This window comes from Phyllopteryx taeniolatus, chromosome 20, assembly GCF_024500385.1.
Source record: "Phyllopteryx taeniolatus isolate TA_2022b chromosome 20, UOR_Ptae_1.2, whole genome shotgun sequence".
NCBI lineage: Eukaryota > Metazoa > Chordata > Actinopteri > Syngnathiformes > Syngnathidae > Phyllopteryx > Phyllopteryx taeniolatus.
The window spans coordinates 7190524-7213564 of NC_084521.1; the positions used below are offsets into that span (position 1 = coordinate 7190524).

Here is a 23041-nt window from a genome sequence, read left to right on the forward strand (position 1 = left end):
CAAATGTGAAACAAAACATACCCTGAATAAAGTGAAAACAAGTCTTCTAAAGTTAACATAACACAGAGAAGAGAGTTGTCAACAACACTGCCAAATATGAACGGAAAAAAAACAATTGTCAAGTCCATAAAATGAGGCTTATGACTACACGCTACACAGGACTTGATAGCCTAACAGCAGAGTTGCCAGTCATATTTGAACAGAAAACAAGAAAAAACTTTTTTTTTTTTTTTGCGCAAGCACATTGGTATTTTTTACTACAGTATACTGTAAAAAAAAAGAAGTTAAACATGACTTGGGCAATTATGCTACGAAACAAACAGATATAAGAAATAACTATTCACGCTCATAATCCAACCAATGGAAAATTTTGAGTCCTCATTTGACCGAACACGCATGTGCCAGTCAATCGCAAGCATTCACGCTGACGTTGACACATCTGGACAATTCCGAGGTTTCCATGAACCTAGCATGCATGTTTATGGAAAGTGGGAGGAAGTCAGACCTGACTGATCACCAGTCAATCGCGGGGGCATATGCGGACAATCAACCATTCACGCATACGGAAAATCTGAGTCTTCAGTTAACCTAATGTGGGTGGAGCCAGAGCATCTGGAGAAAAAGCATGCACGGGGAGACCCTAACCAAACTCCACACAGGAAGAGCTGAGATTCGAACCTTGCACCTCAGGCTGCAAGGCAGACGTGCTCACCGCCGGTACACCGCGCTTGCCCTTCATTGAAACCTTGCAAAATAACCTTGCAACTCAATAGCCAGCCAATGACCGTCTCACCTCATGACAAGCCTTTGTTATGACTTTGAAGTGAATATTTTTTGTTCCAATTATTACGCAGCTTTCAAGTGTTATTCACGGCCTAGTGTTGATTTCTATCCCTGCAAGAAAAAGCAGACTTCAATTGAGAGTGAAAGTGAGTTATTAAAAGCAGATATGGCGAGAGGGAGGCAACGAGGGAGGGTCGGAGAGTTGCTGTTGTGAAAGATTGTGTTTATTTGTGTGTGTGTGTGCACTCAAGAGATGGACAATGTGAGTGTAGCAGCCCCAGTGTAACTCATTCATCACTTTGTGTGTACGCTTAAGAAAGGGAGAGAGAGAGTGTGGGGGGGCGGTCAATCCGAGTTGGTCAGATGGTATTCCTGCTCATCTCGCTCTGCCAGTTAAGTCGAATCGCAGTCAGCCGGCAGCGCACGGCGGTGGTCTCTCTCTGGTGGGCTCCCACTATCACAGCATCGCTTCAGGTAAAGATGACCTCGCTTTCAATTACTTTTAACACATTAGTAATTGGGGATAAATTGACTGGGTGGTTCTTTGCCACCTGTTGTAGCGGTTTGGTCAAGTAGTTCATGTGGAAGGAATGGGGGGGGGGGGGGGAATAACAATTTAATACGTGTCAAATCCTCACTTTTCAAACAATTTCCGAGTGAGAGAATGCAAGTTTAACGGGGACAAGCAAGAGTTTAAAGAGTAGGAAAACGTAGAAGAGTGTCAATAAGGGCCCCTACTAATGTGGCTTTTAAAGCGGCTGCTGTCTTTCCGCAAAGGGACTCGCTTTTGAAGGGGAGCTTGTTCCAGGCCAGGTTCTGCCGAACATCCCGTTTTCAAACTTTTATTGGCTTCCATGTTGGGAGACCGAGCGCTCCTGACCATTAAAAGAATTGACTCATACAAATCTTGTCACATAATTGTTAAATAAGGACGTTATTTAACTTTATGAGCACATATACAGTAGCAGCAGAGCAATGACTGTAAAGCATTCCATATAAAATCTCAGTACTGTTATAGTCATCACAATGTAACTTTACAATGCATTCAGTGGTTTTTGCTATGTCTGCCTCCCAATTCTGAGGTTCTGGGTTCAATTTGCATGTTCTCCCAGTGCTTATGTGGATTTTCTCAGCTCCTCTGACTTCCTCCCACATTCCCAAAAATATGCATGTTAAGATCATTTGGTTAGATCCAGATCCTTTCCATCAACTCAGTATTGCAATATTCTGTGTGCCCGTCGGAAGTTGTCAACTGTGTTTTAAAGGAATGGTGCAGCACTTTAAGAATCAAAAATATTTTTAAATGTGCTCTATGAATACACCTGGATTCGAAATTTGGATTAAATATTTAGAGCAACATCTCCAGGAGAAATGGTGCTTCTTTTTTTCCCCCCACTATTGTGGTTGTCGTTCAAAATGGTTAGGGACTTTGTTGCTATATTTCGTGACTTTTCTAAGCCCTCTAGTGACTATTCCCCCCCCCCCCAAAAAAAAAAAAAAAAACGTGATGAGCAACACAGTAAGTGATTTTTTTTGTGGAGACTTCTGAAAATTCTGAGACTCCCTCCAGGTCAGATGGTCAAAGTGAACACATTTTCATTGCTGGTTTTGTTATTATACACTTTTGAGCGTGGCAAAAAATATCAATATCGCCATGTATTGTATCGTTATCTTTCACTCCAGCATCAAATATTGTTGAAATGCATGTACGTCCCTTTACTTGGGATTTTAAAAAACATACAGCTTTTCATTGAACAACGACATTATCTATAATGGCGATACCATTAATGGCAAAATATCACATTATACAGTATCATTAATTTACTAGTTTTTCATTCGATAATACTGCTATCCATTAGCTGCCCCTTATTTAGACTATGACACATGCACACATACTTAAATAAAGAATGCAGAGAGTGCGTTGCTATTTAACTGGTTGTCATCATCACTGTGTGGATGGATCCCACTTGCTAGCCGTCAAATTCCCTTGAGAGGATTATGGATGGAGACTTTGCACCCAACTTTAAACATCACAATCTGGACTGAAATGCTTTTTAAAAAAGTTAGTTGCCGATGATAGCCGTGAAGAGGAAGTAAATTAATTAGAAGGATTACATTTTTGAACCAAAAAAAATACACAAATATTCAGAAGAAATCCAGAATATTAAGAGAAAATGCAAAGACATTAGAAAAAGACACAAATATTATGAACAGATCAAAAATTTTAAAAAAAAAAATCGAAAAACAAATAGATTAAAAATAAACAAATACAGTATTAGATGATAATTTAAATATTAGAAAGATTAAACAAAGACAAAAACTAATTCGGAAACAAATACTAAAATATTGGATAAAAAAATGCAAAGGTTTTATAAAATATTAAATATTAGACAGGAATTAGAAAAATAGCTGAAAACTAAACAAACAGTATTAATTGTAAAAAAATGAAAATACAAAAATATTAGATAAACATTAATATTTCTTTACAAAAATGTAAAAGAAAATTACAACAATATTGGACACAAATTATTTGAAAAAATACAAAATGCAGATAAAAATAAAGACATTTAGAAAACACACAAAAATACACGGATATTAGCTGAATACAAACCCTTAGACAAAATACCAAAACATTAGTAAACAATACAAAAAGATTAGACAACTTACTAAAATATTAGATACAAATCAAAAATATTTTATGAAATACAAAAAAATGAAGACAAAAAAAATACTAAAATATTACAAAACAAATTACACACTAACATACACAAATACAAGTGGAAATATAAACAATTACACAAAATACAAAAATATTAGTAATAGTACGTTATTTTTAAAAAAGTACACCCCAAAAAGATTTTGGCAAAAAATACTGAGATGTTGAATATTGTAAATATGGTATTAGGCACCTTACACCATGTTTCACAGCACCACAAATTATCCAAAAACGGCCGTCAAGAGTAGGCCAACCTGATGATGGGCCGGTATAAATCATTAACTCCATCAAGCCCACATTACGCTTGGCTGTGTGTGTGTGGCCAGCTAGACTGGTGGCGGTGCATGGGGAGTGGGTGCTCAGTACAAGGGTAACCTCGCATAACTCTGTTGATGGGAAGCATGTTTTTCTTTTTTTATTTACTCACTCGCTGTGATCTCAGTTTGACAGAGACTTCCCATGATCCCGGGAAGAAGTTGCTTTCAAATACAGTGGAAATAAAAAGTAGACACACCCGTTTAAATACCAGGTTTCTGAGATCTAAAAAAGAAGAAAAGGAAAAAAAAAATGACCGCAAGATAAATGTCAAAACATTTTCCACCATTAATGTGAACTATAACCTGTTCAAGTTAATTTTCATGAGGGAAAGCAAAAACGGTTGCACAAGTGCGCAGCGCTCATCCTTTTATGACTGGGGATGCGTCTGTGGTCAGAATTAACCATTCACATTCAAACTCATGTCAAATTAGAGTCAGAAAACAAATGCCACCATTTAAAGAGCCTCTGAACAACCCCAAATGAAATTCGGCTGTTCAAGTGGGCTTTTCCTGACATCTTAGTAGTCACATCTTACAAACCATGGTCTACAGAGAGCTTCAACAACGTCAGAGGGATCACATTGTTCAGTCAGGAGAAGGCTACAAAAAGAATTTCTAAGGCATTAAATATACTGTACCATTGAACACAGTGATTATCAACTTGAGAAAATATAGCACAACAGTGACATTACCGAGAACTGGACGCTCATCCAAAATTGATGAAAAGGCGAGAAGAACACTAGTCAGGGAGGTGACTAAGAGGCTGACAGCAATATTGAAGGAGGTGCAGGAATTTGGCAAAACAGAAGTCTCAAAGAAAAACAGCCAAGCCCAACTACATTTTGCAAAAAAAAAAAAAATACACTTGCAATCTTCCAAACGCAAGTAGGAAAATGTGTTAAAGTGCAGTGACAGCAAGGTTGGACATTTTGGCCAGAATACCAAAGGGTATGTTTAACCCAAACGTAACACCGCTCATCACAAAAAGAACACCATATTGAGTGTGACCATCATGCTTTGAGGCTGTGAATTCTGAACAGCTCTAAATACCTGGTAGTGTTAGCACAAAACTTTTAGGCTCCTGCGAGAGGGAAAAAAACTAAATTGTGAGGAATGGTTGAATTTTTTTTTTTTCTCAAATTATTTATCTTGGTCTCATTTTGTTTTTTACATGACAAAAACCTGGCATTTGAACAGGGGTGTGTAGACTTGTAATAACCACTGTACCTAAAAATATGAGCCGTCAATGCACATTCTTTAAAGGGGGGCCATTTCTTGTTTTGAGAAAAATAAATAAATAAATAAACGACACCCCCCCCCACACACACACACACACCCCCAACATCCTGCTATTCCTAACAATTTGATTGTTCACAGTAAGCCTTGAATGACCTTTGCGCTTCTTCCCTGGAGGAGGATGCAGCTTCGGTCAAGATGTTTGCCTTCCTGTTTTCCGGTCACCCTGGGTTTATGGTGGCCATTCTGTAATGTGCCATCTCGCCATATCTACACCGTTAAAAATCACCTGCTTCTGAGCACCGGGCTCCCGTCTGTCACACCTCGCTGTTTGCCTTCCTGCACTTCCCTCATGGAAAAACACTCCAAATTCTCATAAAATCCTAAACGGGGCACATGGTGTCGATTTTCTACGTTATTTACATAGGCGGTTATCATAAATCCTCCAAGAAACGAGAGACTTCAATGGAAAAGCCTCAAAAGTGAAACTAATGTTCGGATACTTTATTAAGAACAACTGCAAGATACAACACAAAGTTCTGCCTTAAAAGGAAGTGAGAAGAGCAAAGACCTCGGCCGAGGCTGAATAATCTTAATTTGGATCACCACCTTCAATAGATAGCCTCTTGAATTTTGGTATTGAAAAGTGTCCTCCGAGGAGTATACTCACCAAAATTTCCACACACCTTGGAAGAGGTAATAAGGCTGCTGTTGTTATCTATCTCGCCATCATACTGAGAGCTGTTCCTAACATTTTGTTTCCCTCACCCCAAAGAAGGTAAAGATGAAACCGTATGAAAATTTCACATTAGCATGACAGTATAGTGAGAAAAAAAAATGGTCAGGGTTAGAAGTATGACCACGATAAAAGAAACACATCGGGAAAACTACAAAGGTATGAGATTGAACAAAAAAGAAAATAATGTATTGCATTTTTTCAATATTACGACTAAATTTATAAAATAAGCAAATACTAATCAGTAGACAAAAAAATATTGTACTGAACAAAAAATGGATACATTAAAAATACAATAAATTTGTTTAAAAAATAAATCAAGAAAAATACAAACATTAAATAGTACAAAACTACTCTGCAGAAAAGATTCCAAATATTAGGAAAGAATATAAAATACATGAAAAATACATAATTGTTAGAAAAAAATACCCAAATAGAAAACCGAAATTAACAATTTAGACTCCTAAAAGAAATTCCTCAATATTAGGAAAACTATTTTTATTAAAGATACACAATTATTAGAAAATGGAAAATATTACCCCAAAAATTCAAAAAATATTAAATTAGAACATACCGACATAGAAAAAACATTTTTGATTATAAAATAATAAGAAAAAGACGCAACATTACAAAAATACTCAAATATTAGCTAAAGATAAACAATTAGGCAAAATACCAAAATTTATAAATACACAATTGTTAGGCGAAAAACACCAAGGATAAAAACAATATTGAAAAATGCACAAAAAAAGACAATAAAACATATTAGCTGAAAGACGAGCAATTAGGCAAAATACCAAAATATTAGTGAACAATAAAAAGTTATTTGATAAAAAGTACCAAAATATTATGTTTAAAAATACACAAAGCGGGATCTACACCATGCAGTTTGACACCAGCAACAGGAATAACAATTTAATACGTGTCAATCAAAACCGAACCTTATTATCGCTGTGAAAGTAGAATGCAGGTGGTGAACTTCAAGTTGTGGCCATATCGCTAAATCTGCTGGGATGTGGCTGTGTTCAGAATGAACCAATCACACTCAAACTCATGCCAAATGCAAGTCAGCACACACCTTCCACCATTTCTAGTGCCTCTGATTATTACTATTACGTGACTAACCCTAAATAAAGTGTAGCTGTTCTAGTAGGCTTTTCCTGACTTTATTTTTATTTTGCTTTCGAGCAGCTCCTTCAGTGATGCCGTCTCCCAGCATTTGAACAGGGGTGGGTAGACTATTTCATTATTTATTTATACTTTATTGTATATGGCCCACGTGCCCAGCTGCAGCTATACGGTTGAATATCACAGCAAGGGGGCTGTTCTAATCATTAAGGAAAGGAAAACAACAATGTACGGTACAAGTAAACAACAAGCAGTGACGTGCGATCACTGGGCACAGGAAAGCGTGCGAGATAGCCCATCAGTGTTGCCCTTGGCAGTGCCAAATCGTCCTCCGCACGTAACAATCCCTACATCTGGAGCCGATACGCTTATTGTTCCTCACCAAAGTTGGTGGAACATTTGGAGAAGCGGAGAGATAAAATTCTTCAGCACGGTGGAATGCTCCAGGATAGGCTTAATTCCTTTAAAGGTGATCTATTTGGGGGAGGGGGGCGGGGTGGGGGTTGATGAGCAGTGACTTGAATTAATAGTTTTTGTATTTTGTCATTGTGTACATTTTTATTAGTTTTTAAAAAGAAGCAGCAACTACGTAAACTCATTTTCTTAAAAAAAATACCTGATTATTTTTTTTAACGACAATAAATACACTAGTCAAATATTTTTGATTATATACAAGATTGTTCACATTTTAAAACTGATTTTAAAGACAATTAATGACAATTTTCTCATGTAAAGGTAATTTTTTAAATAGACATGTCGCAGTTCAGGAGAAAATGTTAATTGAAGTCAGTCCGTTACAACTCATAAAATGTATTGGAATTAGTTTTACAATAATGCATGCATTCTTCAAATATTTTCTCTTAATAAGATATTTCATATTTTTTTATTATTTGAAATTACAGAGCACTTGCTAGCGTGCACTGTATTATTTTAGATGAGCAAACTGAGTCATCAAGACTCAAAATATTTGAATTACTTTTGAAATACTAAATATCATTAAAATATTTGTATTAATTTTCACTTTTCAAGAGAACTAATCAACACTTTAATTAGTTAATGAAATACATATGAATTTCTTTGCAATCATTAAAATATGAGCATATTTTGGATAATTCATGAGATATTTACTATTTAAAAATATTGAAAGAAAATTCATGAACACTTGTGAAAATGTATTAGAATATTGTTTTAAACAAGATGCTAATATGGCTGTGCCAACTAGAATAATAGGAAAGTGCACTTCATAAATTAATTAAATTAACTACTGACTTTCATGGATATTTTCTTTTGTTGTATGTTAACAAATATAGAATACATTGAAATGTTTCTGATTACTATTTAGATCTTACATACACACAGACGTGAAACACTTAAAAGACAATAACATTACTATAATCTCAGACACGTTGCCACTGAACTAGAATACTACCTTGAAGCAATACCGCCATCTTGTGGCAAAGCCAGCCCATCGTGATATGTCTCATAATGCCTACTTAAGCACTATAAAATAGCCTGCATAATTCAGATCTCACTCACACACACACACACACACACACACATACTGTACATTGTTTATTTCATGGCTTTTGGAAATGCTTTTCAAAATTCATTCTTGAGCTTTAATTTCCCATAATAGGTGACAAACACTCGCTTTGGACCTTTGCACCAGAACTAGAATGAGCTAAGTCATCTTTGGTCATTTTTTAGGTTAAATATAGAAGGGAATAGAGATAATAAGGCAAATCTTTGAGATGAAAAAATATCCAGGTTTAGTTCCAATATTGACATACAGGGGGCAGGACAATATTGCACTGAGCACTTTTTTTTTCTGGTTTGGGAGCCAGTGCAACTGCATGTTAGTATAAATTATTGTTATTTATCATAGTTCATGACACATTGATAGTTTTGACTGATGTTTGGACTTAGACCACTATTGCACTTAACTGTTAGCGGCAGCCATCGGACAGCAGTCATAAAACTTTAAACCACTCTCCTGCAAAATTGCAAAAATGGAGTTAGCCCAATCTTGTTCTCATTGTTTTGTGCATGTTGCTACTATTCTTTTATCCCAACTAAATGAGGCCCACGTAGCCATTAAACATTTCGTCTTTCCTCCTCGTACAAAGGAAATGCTAGCCCTGAGGCCAATTTTCCGTCACACGCAGGTTTGATTTTCTCACCGAGCAAAAAAAAAAAAAGTTTCCAGACAGCCGAATCCCTGCTGTCTTGTTTGTTTAGGTGCGCTCTGATTAGAAGTTCTCACGCTGGGGCACGATGTATCGAGGCGAGCTTTTTCAAGCGTGCCTTCCTTTACCTTCCGTGTTTTAATGGCGCGCTTAGCCGAGCTTGGAAGCTTTACACAGGCCGTAACGCACGGAGCCCTGAATGGAACCTAAAATCCCTAATGCTGCTCTTCCCTGGATATAAAAAAATAAAAAATAAATCCTTGAATAACATCTGTTCACTAAAGCATACATTCAGTAACATAATCACACATAATCATACTCATATATAGATACATTTCATCCCGATGAGCAAGCATTTGTTTTGAGTCTGTCTGTTACAAATTTGATTACAATAATAACAAAATATAAATATAGAATAATAAGATTTTTTTTACATATCGTAAAGAAAATAAACTAGTATGTTCTAGTGTCAAATTGTAATTTATTTTCTGGAAGGTTTTTTTTGTTATATTTGCGTATTTTTCCTCGACTATTGTATTATTTACAAAAAAAGTTTAAATGTTCGATTGCTAATCATTCATTCATCTTCCGTTCCGCTTAATCCTCACTAGGGTCGCGGGCGTGCTGGAGCCTATCCCAGCTATCTTCGGGCGAGAGGCGGGGTACACCCTGAACTGGTCGCCAGCCAATCGCGGGGCACATAGAAACAAACAACCATTCACACCTATGGGCAATTTAGAGTCTTCAGTTGACCAACCCTGCATGTTTTTTGGGGGATGTGGGAGGAAACTGGAGTGCCCATAGAAACCCCACACAGGCACGGAGAGAACATGTCAACTCCACACAGGCGGGGCCGGGATTTGAACCCCGGTCCTCAGAACTGTGAGCCGTGAGCCGGTTTTCTCCGGGCACTCCGGTTTCCTCCCACATCCCAAAAACATGCGTGGTAGGTTAATTGACAACTCTAAATTGTCCATAGGTGTGAATGTTTGTGCGAATGGTTGTTTGTTTATATGTGCCCTGCGATTGGCTGGCGACCAGTTCTGGGTGTAGTGACCCTAGTGGGGATAAGCGGTAAAGAAAATGGATGGATGGATAGAATTTGTGTAATGTTTCTATTTGTACATTTTTTGTGTCATCATTTTGTACGAAGAGAAATTAACAAAATTAAAAGATCATTTACATATCGTTTATCTCCATCTTTGGACTCCATCCATCCATTTTCAACACCGCTTATCCTGGTTAGGGTCGCGGGACGCTGGAGCCTATCCCAGCTGACTTCGGGCGAAAGGCGGACTACACCCTGAACTGGTCGCCAGTCAGTCGCAGGGCACATATAGACACGGACAACCATTCGCACTCACATTCACACCGTCACTGAGTGGGAACTGAACCCACGCTGCCTGCACCAAAGTCAGGCGAGTGTACCACTACACATCTTTGGACTCATTAGAACAATTCCAACTTCAAGTCTCACATTTGGCATTTCAACCATTTACTTAATTCCACGGCATTCTGCTCTTAAGCTTCCATGCACAATTTCGACCGAAATTGCATTCTCTAGTTATTAATAATGTCCTCCTTCTGGGGGGTTAGGGTCCACCCAGATGGACGGAATGTCACCGTTCATTAGCCGAGAGACTATTAAATGAGGAGTCGGGACGTTGAACATCTGAGTAACGATGTTCCTGAGAAGCATTTTTTGAAACATAAAGGGGTGACATCTGTTTTTTCATGGAGTCCTTTTAGCGAGGTAGCATAAAGTGTAAGGATGCTTTTAATGTGCGGATCTGTAATGAGCTTGTGTGTAGGGGTGAGCTTGTGTGGATTTAACGTTTATGGGCCGTGCTGGTGCCAGAGGTGGCAATAGTACTCGCACTCAAAATAGTTTCCCCTCTTTTATTAACTTGCATAGTGCTAATACTGAGGAGGAGAAGAAAAAGAAACCCCTGGACACGCTTTCAAAATAATGTGTTCCCTTAGGTTTGCTAACTTTGTGAACTGAATAACAAAATATGTTAAATTAACTCATGATAACAACTAAACAATACAACTTACCTGTTCCTTTTTTTTTCAGATTAGACAGAATTTCTGAATGCTGGTGGTTTTTACATTAACATCAAACAATTCTCCTCAATAAGACCATGGATGGGGAATATCTTGTGTCATCCGCAGAGGTTGAAAAAAGTAACCAAAAGATTACAGATGCCAGCTAAACAGTTTGGTACACCATCCTTGTAAAGAAACTATTTGATGATTTATAACATGTTTGGATATTGTATAACTCAAACAAAAGTGTACTCTTGCACCAGACACAGATGAGATGGAGTATAGTCATTACGGTAACAGCAATATTTCAAATTTTCTGCAATGAAATGAAATAAGGCGGCACGGTGAACGACTGGTTAGAGCGTCTGCCTCACACTTCTGAGGACCGGGGTTCAATCCCCGGCCCCGCCTGTGTGGAGTTTGCATGTTCTCCCCGTGCCTGCGTGGGTTTTCTCCGGGCACTCGGGTTTCCTCCCACATCCCAAAAACATGCATGCATTGGAGACTCTAAATTGCCCGTAGGTGTGAATGTGAGTGCGCATGGTTGTTTGTTTCTATGTGCCCTGCGATTGGCTGGCAACCAGTTCAGGGTGTACCCCGCCTCCAACTTTAAACTAATGATTTTTGCTCTAACTGAAGGCATGCAAATGTTTTTGTATCGCTTGTTAACGAGTTAAGTAAATATATTGTTACTTACCACCAATGATGAAGACAAAAGCTTTTGCAGTCTTTTGACGTTTTTTTCTTCTTGCGTTTCCTTTATAGGACTGTCTGAGGCCCTCTCGCCCAGCGCCCATTTAACAGTCCCAGGTTTTGGCAGTGGGGGAGAAAAAAAAGGGAAAAATGGAGGGGGCGACGAAGGGGATCAACCTGACATGTGGCATGTCCGGAAACCATGATTTCATCTTCACTTTGGTGCCCATCGTCTACAGCTGCAATTTTGTCATCGGCATCGTGGGTAACAGCATGGTGGTGGCGGTCATCTACTGCTACATGAAGCTCAAGACGGTGGCCAACATATTCGTGCTCAACCTGGCCGTGTCCGACCTCACCTTCCTCATCACGTTGCCCATGTGGGCCACGTTCACCGCCACGGGCTACCACTGGCCCTTTGGGGCCTTCCTGTGCAAGACCAGCGCGGGGCTAGCCATCTTCAACCTGTACACTAGTACCTTCTTCCTCACCGCGCTCAGCATCGACCGCTACCTGGCCATCGTGCACCCGGTACGCTCGCGGTGCTTTCGCACTGTGGCGTACGCCCGCATCACCTGCGTGGTGGTCTGGCTGGTGGCCTTCGTCCTCAGCGTGCCCACGGCATTGACCCGGGACGTGCACAACATCGCAAACTCCAACAACACCTTGTGTGGCGTCCTGCACCCGACCGGCGAGAAACGCGTGAGGCTGAAGGGTCTCCTCCTGGCTATCAGCCTCATGAAGAGCCTGATGGGCTTCCTGGTGCCCTTCGTCATCACCATCACATGTTACTGCCTGATCGGGCGGGCTCTGGTGGGCGCCAGGCACATCCAGAAGAGCTCGAGGTCCCGTGACGATGAGGTTCTGCACATGCTCGCCGCTGCCGTCCTGGCTTTCTTCCTGTGCTGGATGCCTCACCAGGTGTTCCACTTCCTGCAGGTTCTCACCCAACTCATGCTGGTTGAGAACTGCGCCATGGTGGAAATCATCGACACCGCCATGCCCTTCACCATCTGCCTGGCTTACCTGAACAGTTGCGTCAACCCCATCGTCTACGGCTTTGTGGGACGCAATTTCCGCAAGAACTGCAAGCGTCTCCTGCGCTGCTCACCCGCCAGACCCCCGGGGGCACACCCGAGCATCAGCTCCAAGATGAGCGCCCTGTCCTTCCGGGCCTCCGAGGCTCTGAGCCTGACGGCCCAGAAGAGCAAGTCTTCATCTGAAGGGAAGTAACGGCGGGAACGGGATCACTCTTGATTACAGTGGGCAAAAGAAGACATTCCATGGTTGAAAAACCCCAACACTCCAAGCACTGAAGCACGCAAAGGCTGTCTTGATGTCCCATAGCATGCTTGTCAATCCGTCACAAGGAATATTTAGAAGAAATACATGTCACTTAATGTAACGGTGATGCCTTCTTTGCTTCAGCGTGGTACGCACACCGACAATCGGGCCGCATTTGAGCATATATCCTCCCTTGCGATCAAAGTTAACAAGGACCCGATTATCAGATGAAAGATTATCATGTTGTGTGCATTAAGAGTGATTTTTCCTCCCCAATCTGCTCAGAAAACAGTTGCAGCCCACAATCACAAATGTTGAACCTGTTCAATGTTTACGATCACAAATCGTGTCTGTGGTCAACAGAGTTCAGACGATCCACCGGCTCCAGATTGTGTCGTGAAACGTTAAGCAGGTTACACACATACCGACAATCAGGCCAAATTTTAGCATTTTCCCTCTGTTGTGATCAAAGTAAGCAAGGGCCTGATTATAGGGATGTGTTACAAGTAAACTTTCCACACCGATCTGCTTGGAAAATGTTTAGGGTCGACAATTGCAATTCCTGATGTGTGTGGTCAACACCGAGTTCGGCTGAGGCATGGACTCTGTGACTGTGGCATGAAAAGGTAATGATAAGTTTGTTTGTTTTATTGTCCCATTATCAGACCTCAACAGAAAAGATTATTCTGTGCGATATCAATATTTATAATTGCAAATCCTGATGATAAGAAACCATAGCCAATCAGGACTGGACCTGAAGCTCACGATGTTGCCTGACTCAAATAGAGGAGCAACTGGTTGTGTTGAGTGTTTGTACAACATATCTCACAAGTCATGAATCCTGGAAGTGATCATTAAACTTTTACGTCATCCTCAGCTCAGATTAAACAGCATTGACAAAAGCATTTGGTCATTTAGCGTCAGCCATCTTTCTAATACAGATTGGGGCCCATTTGGGTGAATTCCCTTGTAGGATTTTGTCAACGTTAGAGCACTCAAATTCATCCAAAGTGGCTGCTTCAAGGCAAAATGGTGTACTTCCTGTCCGATTTCGGGCACAAGTCCTTGAGTCTTTTTTGTGTGCCCTGTCATGATAGAAATGTCCACCCAGTTTCATGTCGAACAGTGAAACTGGTGACGGGGGCTCTCATTTTCACATATTTTAAAGGAGTTAAATATCGATGTGCGTGTACGCTGCTTTAGCCAAGTGTTTGCATATAGCACAGGCTGTTGAGCCATAAAGACGTGGCACAGTCATTTTTTCTGGTGAAACGTTTCGTGTGCTCTGCAGCTCCTTCGCCAGTCGAAGCGGGGGGAAGAAAAAAATACAAAATTTAAAATTAAAAAGTAGTTTTGTGACGCAGGAAAAGTGACGTAAAAGTACTGTACGGCATAAAAATACCGAGAATGCTATATGGTAATTGGACTGTCCAATATGCTCCTTGTGCAAATGTCAAAAAAATGTCAATACTTGGTGGTAACATAATGTATAGAAAAATGGGTGGTTGTCTTTGTGGTATTTAAATATGTTGATATATTGTTTTCTACTGTCTATGTGTACAGTTGTGAATATGTGAGAATATGAATAAAATACGACAAAGTGAACATTATTCTGTCTTACTCCTTTCCTAGGTTGATGTTGTAATGTGTAATCATTCCTAAAAATGTTCACCTTGCATGTTCAGGCCGTTCGCCTCTATGAATGATTGACTTATGCATGCCAGGACTGATTGCGACTGGTGTACGGGGGGTGTCGAGCGCGGGATTATAAGAGCCGCCCGGAAGCCAAGTCAGCCCCACTTCCAAACATGAGGATCCTCCTGCTTTTCGGGCTGGTCGCAGTCGCGCTGGCTGACGTCACTCGCTTCGACGGGTAACATTTTCCAATCTTCTGATGAAAAGCCATTTTTCTTTTTTGATGGCATGATGCGAGACACGCTGAGCAAATCATAGTTTTTGCTTCTGCCGCAAACTGTGACAAGTGCCTGCGATCCATCCTGGCGGCGTAGGGATCTGATCCAGTTCAATTAGCCTCCCATCAACTCAGTGTATTGCAATTTTCCATGTGCCGGCAAACAAGAAAGTTTTTGTACTCCCACTGTGACACAGTTTATCACTGAGGTTGTCGATGAACTGCACTGTATCATACTGAGAACTGTTTCTTGTATTTTTTTGTCAATACCAAACAAAATTAAGCTTTGAGATCTACAGAAAGGCAGAATATGTATTGGATCTCATCTGGCAGTAGCACAGTGATATAGTCTATACTGTTTCGCAGTTCTAAGGCTCTGGGTGTGAATCGGGCTCTGCCATTTCCTGAGTGGAATTTGCATGCTCTCACGGTGCTTGCGCTGTTATCTCCGCCATCCTCCCACATGCCAAAAACATGCATGTTAAGTTCACTGAAGACTAAAAGTTTCATAGGTGTGAATATGAATACCCTGTCATTGGTTGGAGACCAGTCCGGGCTGTCGAGCTCGTCCAAAGTCGGCCGGGATCGGTTCCAGCTGACACGCGACCCTAATGAGGAAAATGGATGGACGGCCTTTTTACGAACCTAATACGTTTTTTTCCCCCGAAAGCGAGCAAGTGGTGCGTCTGAAACCTGTGTTTGACGAACATGTGACCCTCATTAAGGATCTGGCACAAAGCATTGAGGTATACCTTCAACACCTAACGTACCTTCACTAGATGTTTACTGAGGGTGTAGCTCAACACAATCATCTTTATTGCAGATCGACTTCTGGAGCCCCGAGAGCGCCGAGCTGGTGACCATCGACATCGACGTGGACATCCGTGTGCCTGCCTTGTACCAGGACATGGTGCACACCATGCTGCTGCAGAGTAACATGGAGCACGAGTAAGTTACAAGAGAATTGGTCATCAAGATTTACTCATGGTCAACTGAGAAATAAATGAATTATCTCATAAGGTGTGGTTTGCGCTCCCGCTAAATCTAATTTTTTCTTAGGTTCTAATTTTATTTTTATTTTTTTATGGGTTTTTATGCAACCTCAATTCCAATGAAGTTGGGATGTTGTGTTAAACATAAATAAAAACAGAATACAATGATTTGCAAATCATTTGTATCTCCAAAACCTGTATGTACCTTTCAGCATTAATTGTGCCTTCACAGATGTGTAAGTTACCCATGCCATTGGTACTAACACAGCCCCATACCATCACAGATGCTGGCTTTTGAACTTTACGTCCATAACAGTCCGGATGGTTCTTTTCCTCTTTGGCCCGGAGGACACGACGTCCACAATTTCCAAAAACAATTTGAAATGTGGACTCGTCGAACCACAGAACACTTTTCCACTTTGCGTCAGTCCATCTTAGATGAGCTCGGGCCCAGAGAAGCCGGCAGCGTTTCTGGCTTTTGCTTTCCATAGTAGAGTTTCAAGTTGTACTTACGTGCCGCCTGAGGGATCGAAGGTCACGGGCATTCAATGTTGGTTTTCGGCCTTGCCGCTTACATGCGATGATGTTTGATGATATTATGGACCGTATATGATGAAATCCCTAAATTCCTTGCAATTGTACGTTGAGGAACATTGTCCTTAAACTGTTTGACTATTTTCTCACGCACTTGTTCACCAAGAGGTGAACCTCGCTCCATCTTTGCTTGTGAATGACTGAGCATTCCTTAACTTTCTCAGTCTTTTTTGCCACCTGTCCCAGCTTTTTTGGAACGTGTTGCAGCCATAAAATTCTAAGTTAATGATTATTTGCTAAAAACAATAAGGTTGATCAGTTTGAACATTGAATATCTTGTCTTTGTAGTGTATTCAATTAAATATAGGTCGAACATGATTTTCAAATCATTGTATTCTGTTTTTATTTATGCTAAACACAACGTCCCAACTTCATTGGAATTGGGGTTGTTGTATGCTTTCTGAAATCCCCTCGCATGTGACCCAACACAAAGATTTGCGACCGTAAGGATTAAACATGTTTAACATTTTCGATTGTCAACCTTTCGCAGATCGGGGAGGAAAACTCACTAACACCTGCAAAAGGATAATCACTCAGGATAATGTTTCAAAGACATCTACCGGTGCGGCCTTAGCACTGGCAGTGTAGTGATACATGCTGTTGCCTTTCACGCAGACGGTGCGTGTTCGATTCCCAGTCAGTTTCCTAATACCCAGCAAAGCCTGGATAAAAATGGATGGGTTGCATCAGGTATCGGACATAAAAACTGTGCCAAACAAATCATGCGAGTCACTCTCTGTGGTGACCCCTGACAGGGAAAAGCTGGAAGTCTCCTCTTCCTTAGATGAAAATATTTTTTTTTTTTATTCGGCCCGATTATCGGTATGCGTCTACCTTTTTTGCAAAATACAAGTGTTTTGTGAATGTTCCAACAGGGTCCTGATCGACGACCTGCAGGCTGCTGTCGAGGACCAGGCCGACAACAAGGTGTCACCCAGAGCCCACAGCTACACCAAGTACAACAGCTGGGACAAGGTAAGAGGAAGGAGGGCAAGTGGCAGACCTACGCTCTCAGATACAAGAATAGAAGTAGTAATCCATTAAAATCCTGGAAGAGGCAATCTACACCAGGGGTTCCACCAAATGTACTAATGTTTTGGTTTCAGGTCCAGGCATGGATTGGATCCATTTCCTCTTCCAACCCCAGTCTGATCAGCAAACAGGTGATTGGGAAAACCTACGAGGGACGCCCCATGACTCTCCTTAAGGTATCCAATGAGGACTTCCTAACAAATGATCCCCCGTGTTTTTACTGGACATTTTTGCAACTCACTTTCTTTGCTATTGCAGCTCGGTAAGAGAACCAGCTCCAACAAGCCTGCCATCTTCATGGACTGCGGCATCCACGCCAGAGAGTGGATCTCCCCCGCTTTCTGCCAGTGGTTCGTCAAGGAGGTACGAGCAAAAGAACCCAAGCTGAAAAAAGGAGATGTTTTCCAAAACATTAGTTTTTCTGTACTCAGGCTCTGTCCACCTACGGCAAAGATACTCAGATGACCAGCCTGCTTAACCAGATGGACTTCTACGTCCTTCCCGTCTTTAACATCGACGGATATGACTACACCCACAAAAATGTATGCGATTATCCGATTATGCATCATGCGACCATGCCACCATGTGGTGAGGCTCGCTTCGAAACGCATGACTGCGTTTGCATTATCTGCTTTTCAGAACAGGATGTGGAGGAAAACTCGCTCTAAGAGGTCTGGCTCCAGCTGCATCGGAGCTGATCCCAACAGGAACTGGAACGCTGGCTGGTGCAGTAAGTCGGATGAAGATGATCTGTGAGGGATACGCGTGTTGTACTATTTCTGCTAGGGTTTCAAAGGAGAGTCTTTCCTTAGCACGTTTCCTTAGCGCATCGCTTGGATGTCATCTGTCATCTATTCTGGTCACAACCACTAGGGGTGCATATTTTCATGGTAAATAGAGTTTAAGCCAGTGGCGACTGGCCAATAGAAAGCGCTAGGGCGCCGCCGTACCACTCACCAAGAAGACGAAGAAAAATTAAGAAAAAAAGGGTCAGCCCTGTCAAATACAAGTGAGTGACTATGTACCACACCCTATATACTACCGGGCCAATGGTGAGTCCAGGGGCAGAGCCTGAGCCATGCAACTTGAGTGTTTTCTGCTTGCGGGATCAGAATCAAGCAAAGTGTAAGGGGAAAAAAAGAAAACCCCTGGATGTTTGCCCAACTTAGCTGATCATGTCATTAGGGGAGAAACTCTGTGGGGGCGGGGGTGGTTATGATGTAAATTAGGTGATGTGCAGAAGGGTTCAGAGGCACATTTTCAGAAATAGGCAGATAGCCAAAGTGTATTTTTTATAATATGTCCTATTAATTATTCTGGTATCAACTGCATCTCTCAGCATCCACACATAATTTCCTAGTAGAAAGACAATAATCAAGGTCTTCATTCCAGCCATCGGAGCCTCCAGCAGCCCGTGCAGCGACACCTTCTGCGGCTACAAACCTGAGTCAGAAATCGAGGTCAAGAACGTGGCCGACTTCATCCGCAGGAACAAGTCCGCCATCAAGGCCTACATCACCATCCACTCGTACTCGCAGCTCCTGCTCTTCCCTTACTCGTACACCTACAATCTGTCAGCGCACCATAGCGAGCTGGTCAGTATGTCCTCGTAGGAACCTCCTTATCAGGGTGTTAGAACAACTTCATCCATCACTGCTCAGCTTTTGGCTCTCAGCGGGGAGGATTAAGTTAGTTAACACTCTCGCCTCCTCTCCAGCGCTCACACGGACACGTCTCTCGGTGTCCTCAAGTGTAATTTCTGACACTTTAAAGTACAGGAAGTCCTCGATTTACGAACGAGTTCCGTTCCTATGCTGGCGACGTAACCCGAATTTCCGCGTAAGTCGGATTTCACCGTTAAAGTCGAAATTTACGTCGAAATACTTCTGTTACGGGCATTGTCCCACGTGATTGTGACAGCAAGCTCAGTGTGTGTGGGCGTGTGCGTCGATGTGTGAGTGAGACGGGACTGCGCCGGCGTCGTCCGGCGGGACTGTGAAGGAGTAAGGAGTGCGCGGAGGTGCGAGTGTGTACAGTAGCAAGTGTAGTGACGGCGACCGGGGAAGAGTAGCGATTAGCGGAGGACCCGTTGACGTTGAATGTGCAGAGGAGCTAATAAAGCCATTAAAGCAGCAAATCGGTGCTTCGTGCCTTTATTGTTGCCGCCACCCAGCTCAGCTGTGCAACGAGAGAAGGGAGTTAACCCCTGCGTCTCTCGACCACGGTCAGGTGACCGCAGCAGGAAAAGTTAACACTTCGTATAAAGAAACTAAAATACATTAAAATAAAAAAATAAGATGCTGTACTTACCATTACTGCTGAGAGTGTGAAAAAAGGAGGGCGAAAAAGGCAAAGATACTCCCGCCGCACAAACACAGACAAGCACTATGCACTAGCTAAGCAGAAACACTATGGTGCTGGGACAAAATGGCGGACGAGGCACGGGCGTTGTAAAGTCGAAATGTCGTAGGTCGAGTGCGTCGTAACCCGAGGACTTCCTGTAGGCGAAGAACAAAAGAAGCCTCACAGACGAGGAATTTCATTTCCCGAGCGTGCATTTCTCACATTGACTTCATTTCCTGTCAGGCGCCGCCACAATTCACGCGAAAATGCGTTTCATGTGCATATGAAAATGTCTTTTGCCCTTATCATCTGGATTGCGGTCATGGTTCCATGTCAGTCTTTAAACTTTAACTGTTAAGCAGCTTCAGTCGTAAATAAGTACATGCAAGCTTTTTTTTTTTTTTTTTTTTCCCCCCACTCGATTTGATCCACCAGTTCTTCCGCAGATACAGGTTAGTGTTTACGACCGAGTTCCGCTCCTAACACTAACCTGAAACAGAAACCCACCGGAGTCTATCACTGTCATCTGTATTAAAAAATAAATAAATAAATAAAATTCTGGGCTGAAATATAAAACAATCAAATTAAAAACAGTAAGTACGGCCTTAACTGTCAGACTTAAATTTTTATATTTGTCAGCTGGCGCTACTTACGATGAAAATGAAACAAGCAAATGAAAAACAGTACAGTTTACGACATATATTCTTATGCTGCACGCCATTCACAACCCAAAAAAAAAAAAAAAACATCATTGACGGACTGTCCTTAAACAGAGAACCTCCTGGTCTATGATGACTGGTAGCTATGAAAAATATTTTTAAAAAAAAAGATGACCAATGATGTTCTTTCGCCTCTAATTTGCAGATGAACATCGCTCAGGGAGCTTCTGCTGCTCTTCGTAGTCTGTATGGAACTCGCTACACCAGTGGACCCGGTGCAGCAACCATCTGTGAGTAAAACTGGAATCCTTTAGAAGGCCTAACAGTAGTCTCATTGTGTGTTATTGCCTCCACTAAATACCAATTGTGCAAAGTGAGAGGTCCATGTCTACGTCCTACTCTTACCATTGTTGGCCCAGACTGTTTAAACCATAAATATACCACGAACTATGACGCCCTTGTCATTTCAAACTCATCTTCCATTACTTTCAAAATAAATATTTTGAGAACAAATGTATCAAAAGTGCACATATGCATGAACATGGGGCAAACACTCAGCTAATATCCACTATCAACCCAGGCTAAACCTAACTCCGTCTCTCAGTCGAGCTGGATGACCTCAGCATACTTCTTTGAGACCAATTCCTGTTTGGCGCCATCTTGTGGCAACTTAGAGCGTTACAGAAAGAACATGAAAAATCTGAATAGGTGAGTTTGACAATGAATAACAGACATTCACTATGTGCCGTCAGACCCCGCTGCCGGAGGCTCCGACGACTGGGCCTACGACTTGGGTGTGAAATACTCCTTCACCTTCGAGTTGCGTGACACCGGTCGTTACGGCTTCCTGCTGCCCGAGTCTCAGATCAAGCCCACGTGCGAGGAGACCATGCTGGCCGTCAAGTACATCGCCGCCTACGTGCAGAAGAACCTCTATTAAAAGGAGAGCCGGAACAGAGAAGGCGAGGACCCCCGCCAACTGGTTCTCCAGCCTCCCCCCACCCCGGCCCCTGGCAACCTCTCCGCCATCTCCGGCTCCGTATCCATGGGAACGGTCGCCACCCGCCATGTTTCCTCGCTGTGCTTGACAGAATGTCAAGATGAGTGCGAACAATAAAATCAATGATCCATCCCCACGTACTGAATCAAAGCTTTATGCGTGTATAATAGAGTGTCTGCTGCTTTGTCTGATGGGATGGAAAAGTGCAGAATAAAACACTAATGAATAACAAGTAAAAACATAGGGCACACTATACAGGCTCCATTGCATTAAATTTAAAAATATCATATTTTGGGGGTAAAAAACACTGACAATGCTTAAAGCAGTAAGTATGCATTTATTCAGAGCCAGCTGACACCGCCGCAGGGCCCTAAAATAAATTTGATTTCTGGGGCCCTCTACTTCACACAATAATAATGATTATTGATCAGTCATTGTTGAATTTCCCTTTGAGGGATTATGTTGAGTCTTATTTTTAGTAAACATTACACTGCAAGAGCAGACCGGGGTGTACGTACACAACATTTTAAGTTATAAAGCACGAAGAGGAATACGGAATATCATCATCTAGGCCTACTAAAAGTAACAAAAATAAACCAGTATACTATGCATTTCTTGCAAAAGTGCAATGTTTTTTGTTTGTTTGTTTGTTTAAAAATAAAACTACAACAGCAAGAACAACAATAAAGTGCAAGAACAAATAAAATTCCTTACATTTTTTTTAAATAACTTAAAATGTACAACAACAGTATAACATAAAATAATGAAATGCCAAGCAAATACTTAACCAAGAGTGTACAGTAACTGAATGGAGGTACTTGAAGCAAGGTCACAGAAATGCTTAAAGAAATATGCAAAACAAATTGTTGAAAAAGGATTCCCAGCCTCTGTGGTGCCAAGACATCATCAGAAATGATCTAATTTCACTTAATTTGTCCGAAAATTACAATGTATTGGCAATAACAAAAATGTATCCATCTTCATCTATGTCAGGGATGTATCCTGACAGGCAGAACAATTCAATGTTCTTCCGCTAGATGGCAGAATATAGAGTAAACTGTGTAGCCACCTGCAGTTTAGTGTTCACCTAAACAGGCCCAGATTTCGCACAATGTAAATTTTTGTGTAATTAAGATGTGAACATTATTGTTTCAATATACTGCATTTATTTTTTTCGGGTGAAATTTTCGATTGGTGGTGTGCCGTGACATGTTTCTAATGACAAAATACGTGCCAAGGCTCAATAAAGTTTAGGAAACGCTTGATTCTAATGCATATCTGTATTGCTTATTGTCCACAAGATGACGCTAGAGCATCAGATAAACCTCTTACACGTTTTGTGAGGCACTCTTTGTGAACACATTCGTACAACTTTTCATTT

The 23041-nt window shown here is 41.4% G+C and overlaps 2 protein-coding genes across 2 annotated transcripts; both read left to right on the forward strand.

Moving 5' to 3' along the window:
• Positions 1-990: 990 nt before the first annotated feature.
• On the forward strand, positions 991-14738 carry agtr1b (angiotensin II receptor, type 1b). Its single transcript, XM_061759026.1, has 2 exons — positions 991-1257; positions 11917-14738. Exon 2 carries the CDS (start codon positions 11995-11997, stop codon positions 13075-13077), a length of 1083 nt encoding a protein of 360 aa, XP_061615010.1. The 5' UTR covers positions 991-1257; positions 11917-11994; the 3' UTR covers positions 13078-14738.
• Positions 14739-14856: 118 nt separating this feature from the next.
• cpb1 (carboxypeptidase B1 (tissue)) lies at positions 14857-21796 on the forward strand. The gene is made up of 11 exons (XM_061759019.1): positions 14857-15001; positions 15711-15786; positions 15864-15988; positions 17502-17601; positions 17733-17834; positions 17917-18021; positions 18090-18200; positions 18298-18388; positions 19051-19253; positions 20866-20950; positions 21413-21796. Exons 1-11 carry the CDS (start codon positions 14937-14939, stop codon positions 21598-21600), a joined length of 1251 nt encoding a protein of 416 aa, XP_061615003.1. The 5' UTR covers positions 14857-14936; the 3' UTR covers positions 21601-21796.
• Positions 21797-23041: the final 1245 nt, after the last annotated feature.

Excerpts from the sequence above, each read along its gene's own strand:
- agtr1b (XM_061759026.1), top strand. The coding sequence starts at position 11,995 with ATGGAGGGGGCGACGAAGGGGATCAACCTGACATGTGGCATGTCCGGA.
- cpb1 (XM_061759019.1), top strand. The coding sequence starts at position 14,937 with ATGAGGATCCTCCTGCTTTTCGGGCTGGTCGCAGTCGCGCTGGCTGAC. Across the intron at positions 15,989-17,501 it reads CAGAGTAACATGGAGCACGA|GGTCCTGATCGACGACCTGC; the intron begins GTAAGTTACAAG and ends ATGTTCCAACAG. Across the intron at positions 17,835-17,916 it reads GCCCCATGACTCTCCTTAAG|CTCGGTAAGAGAACCAGCTC; the intron begins GTATCCAATGAG and ends TTGCTATTGCAG.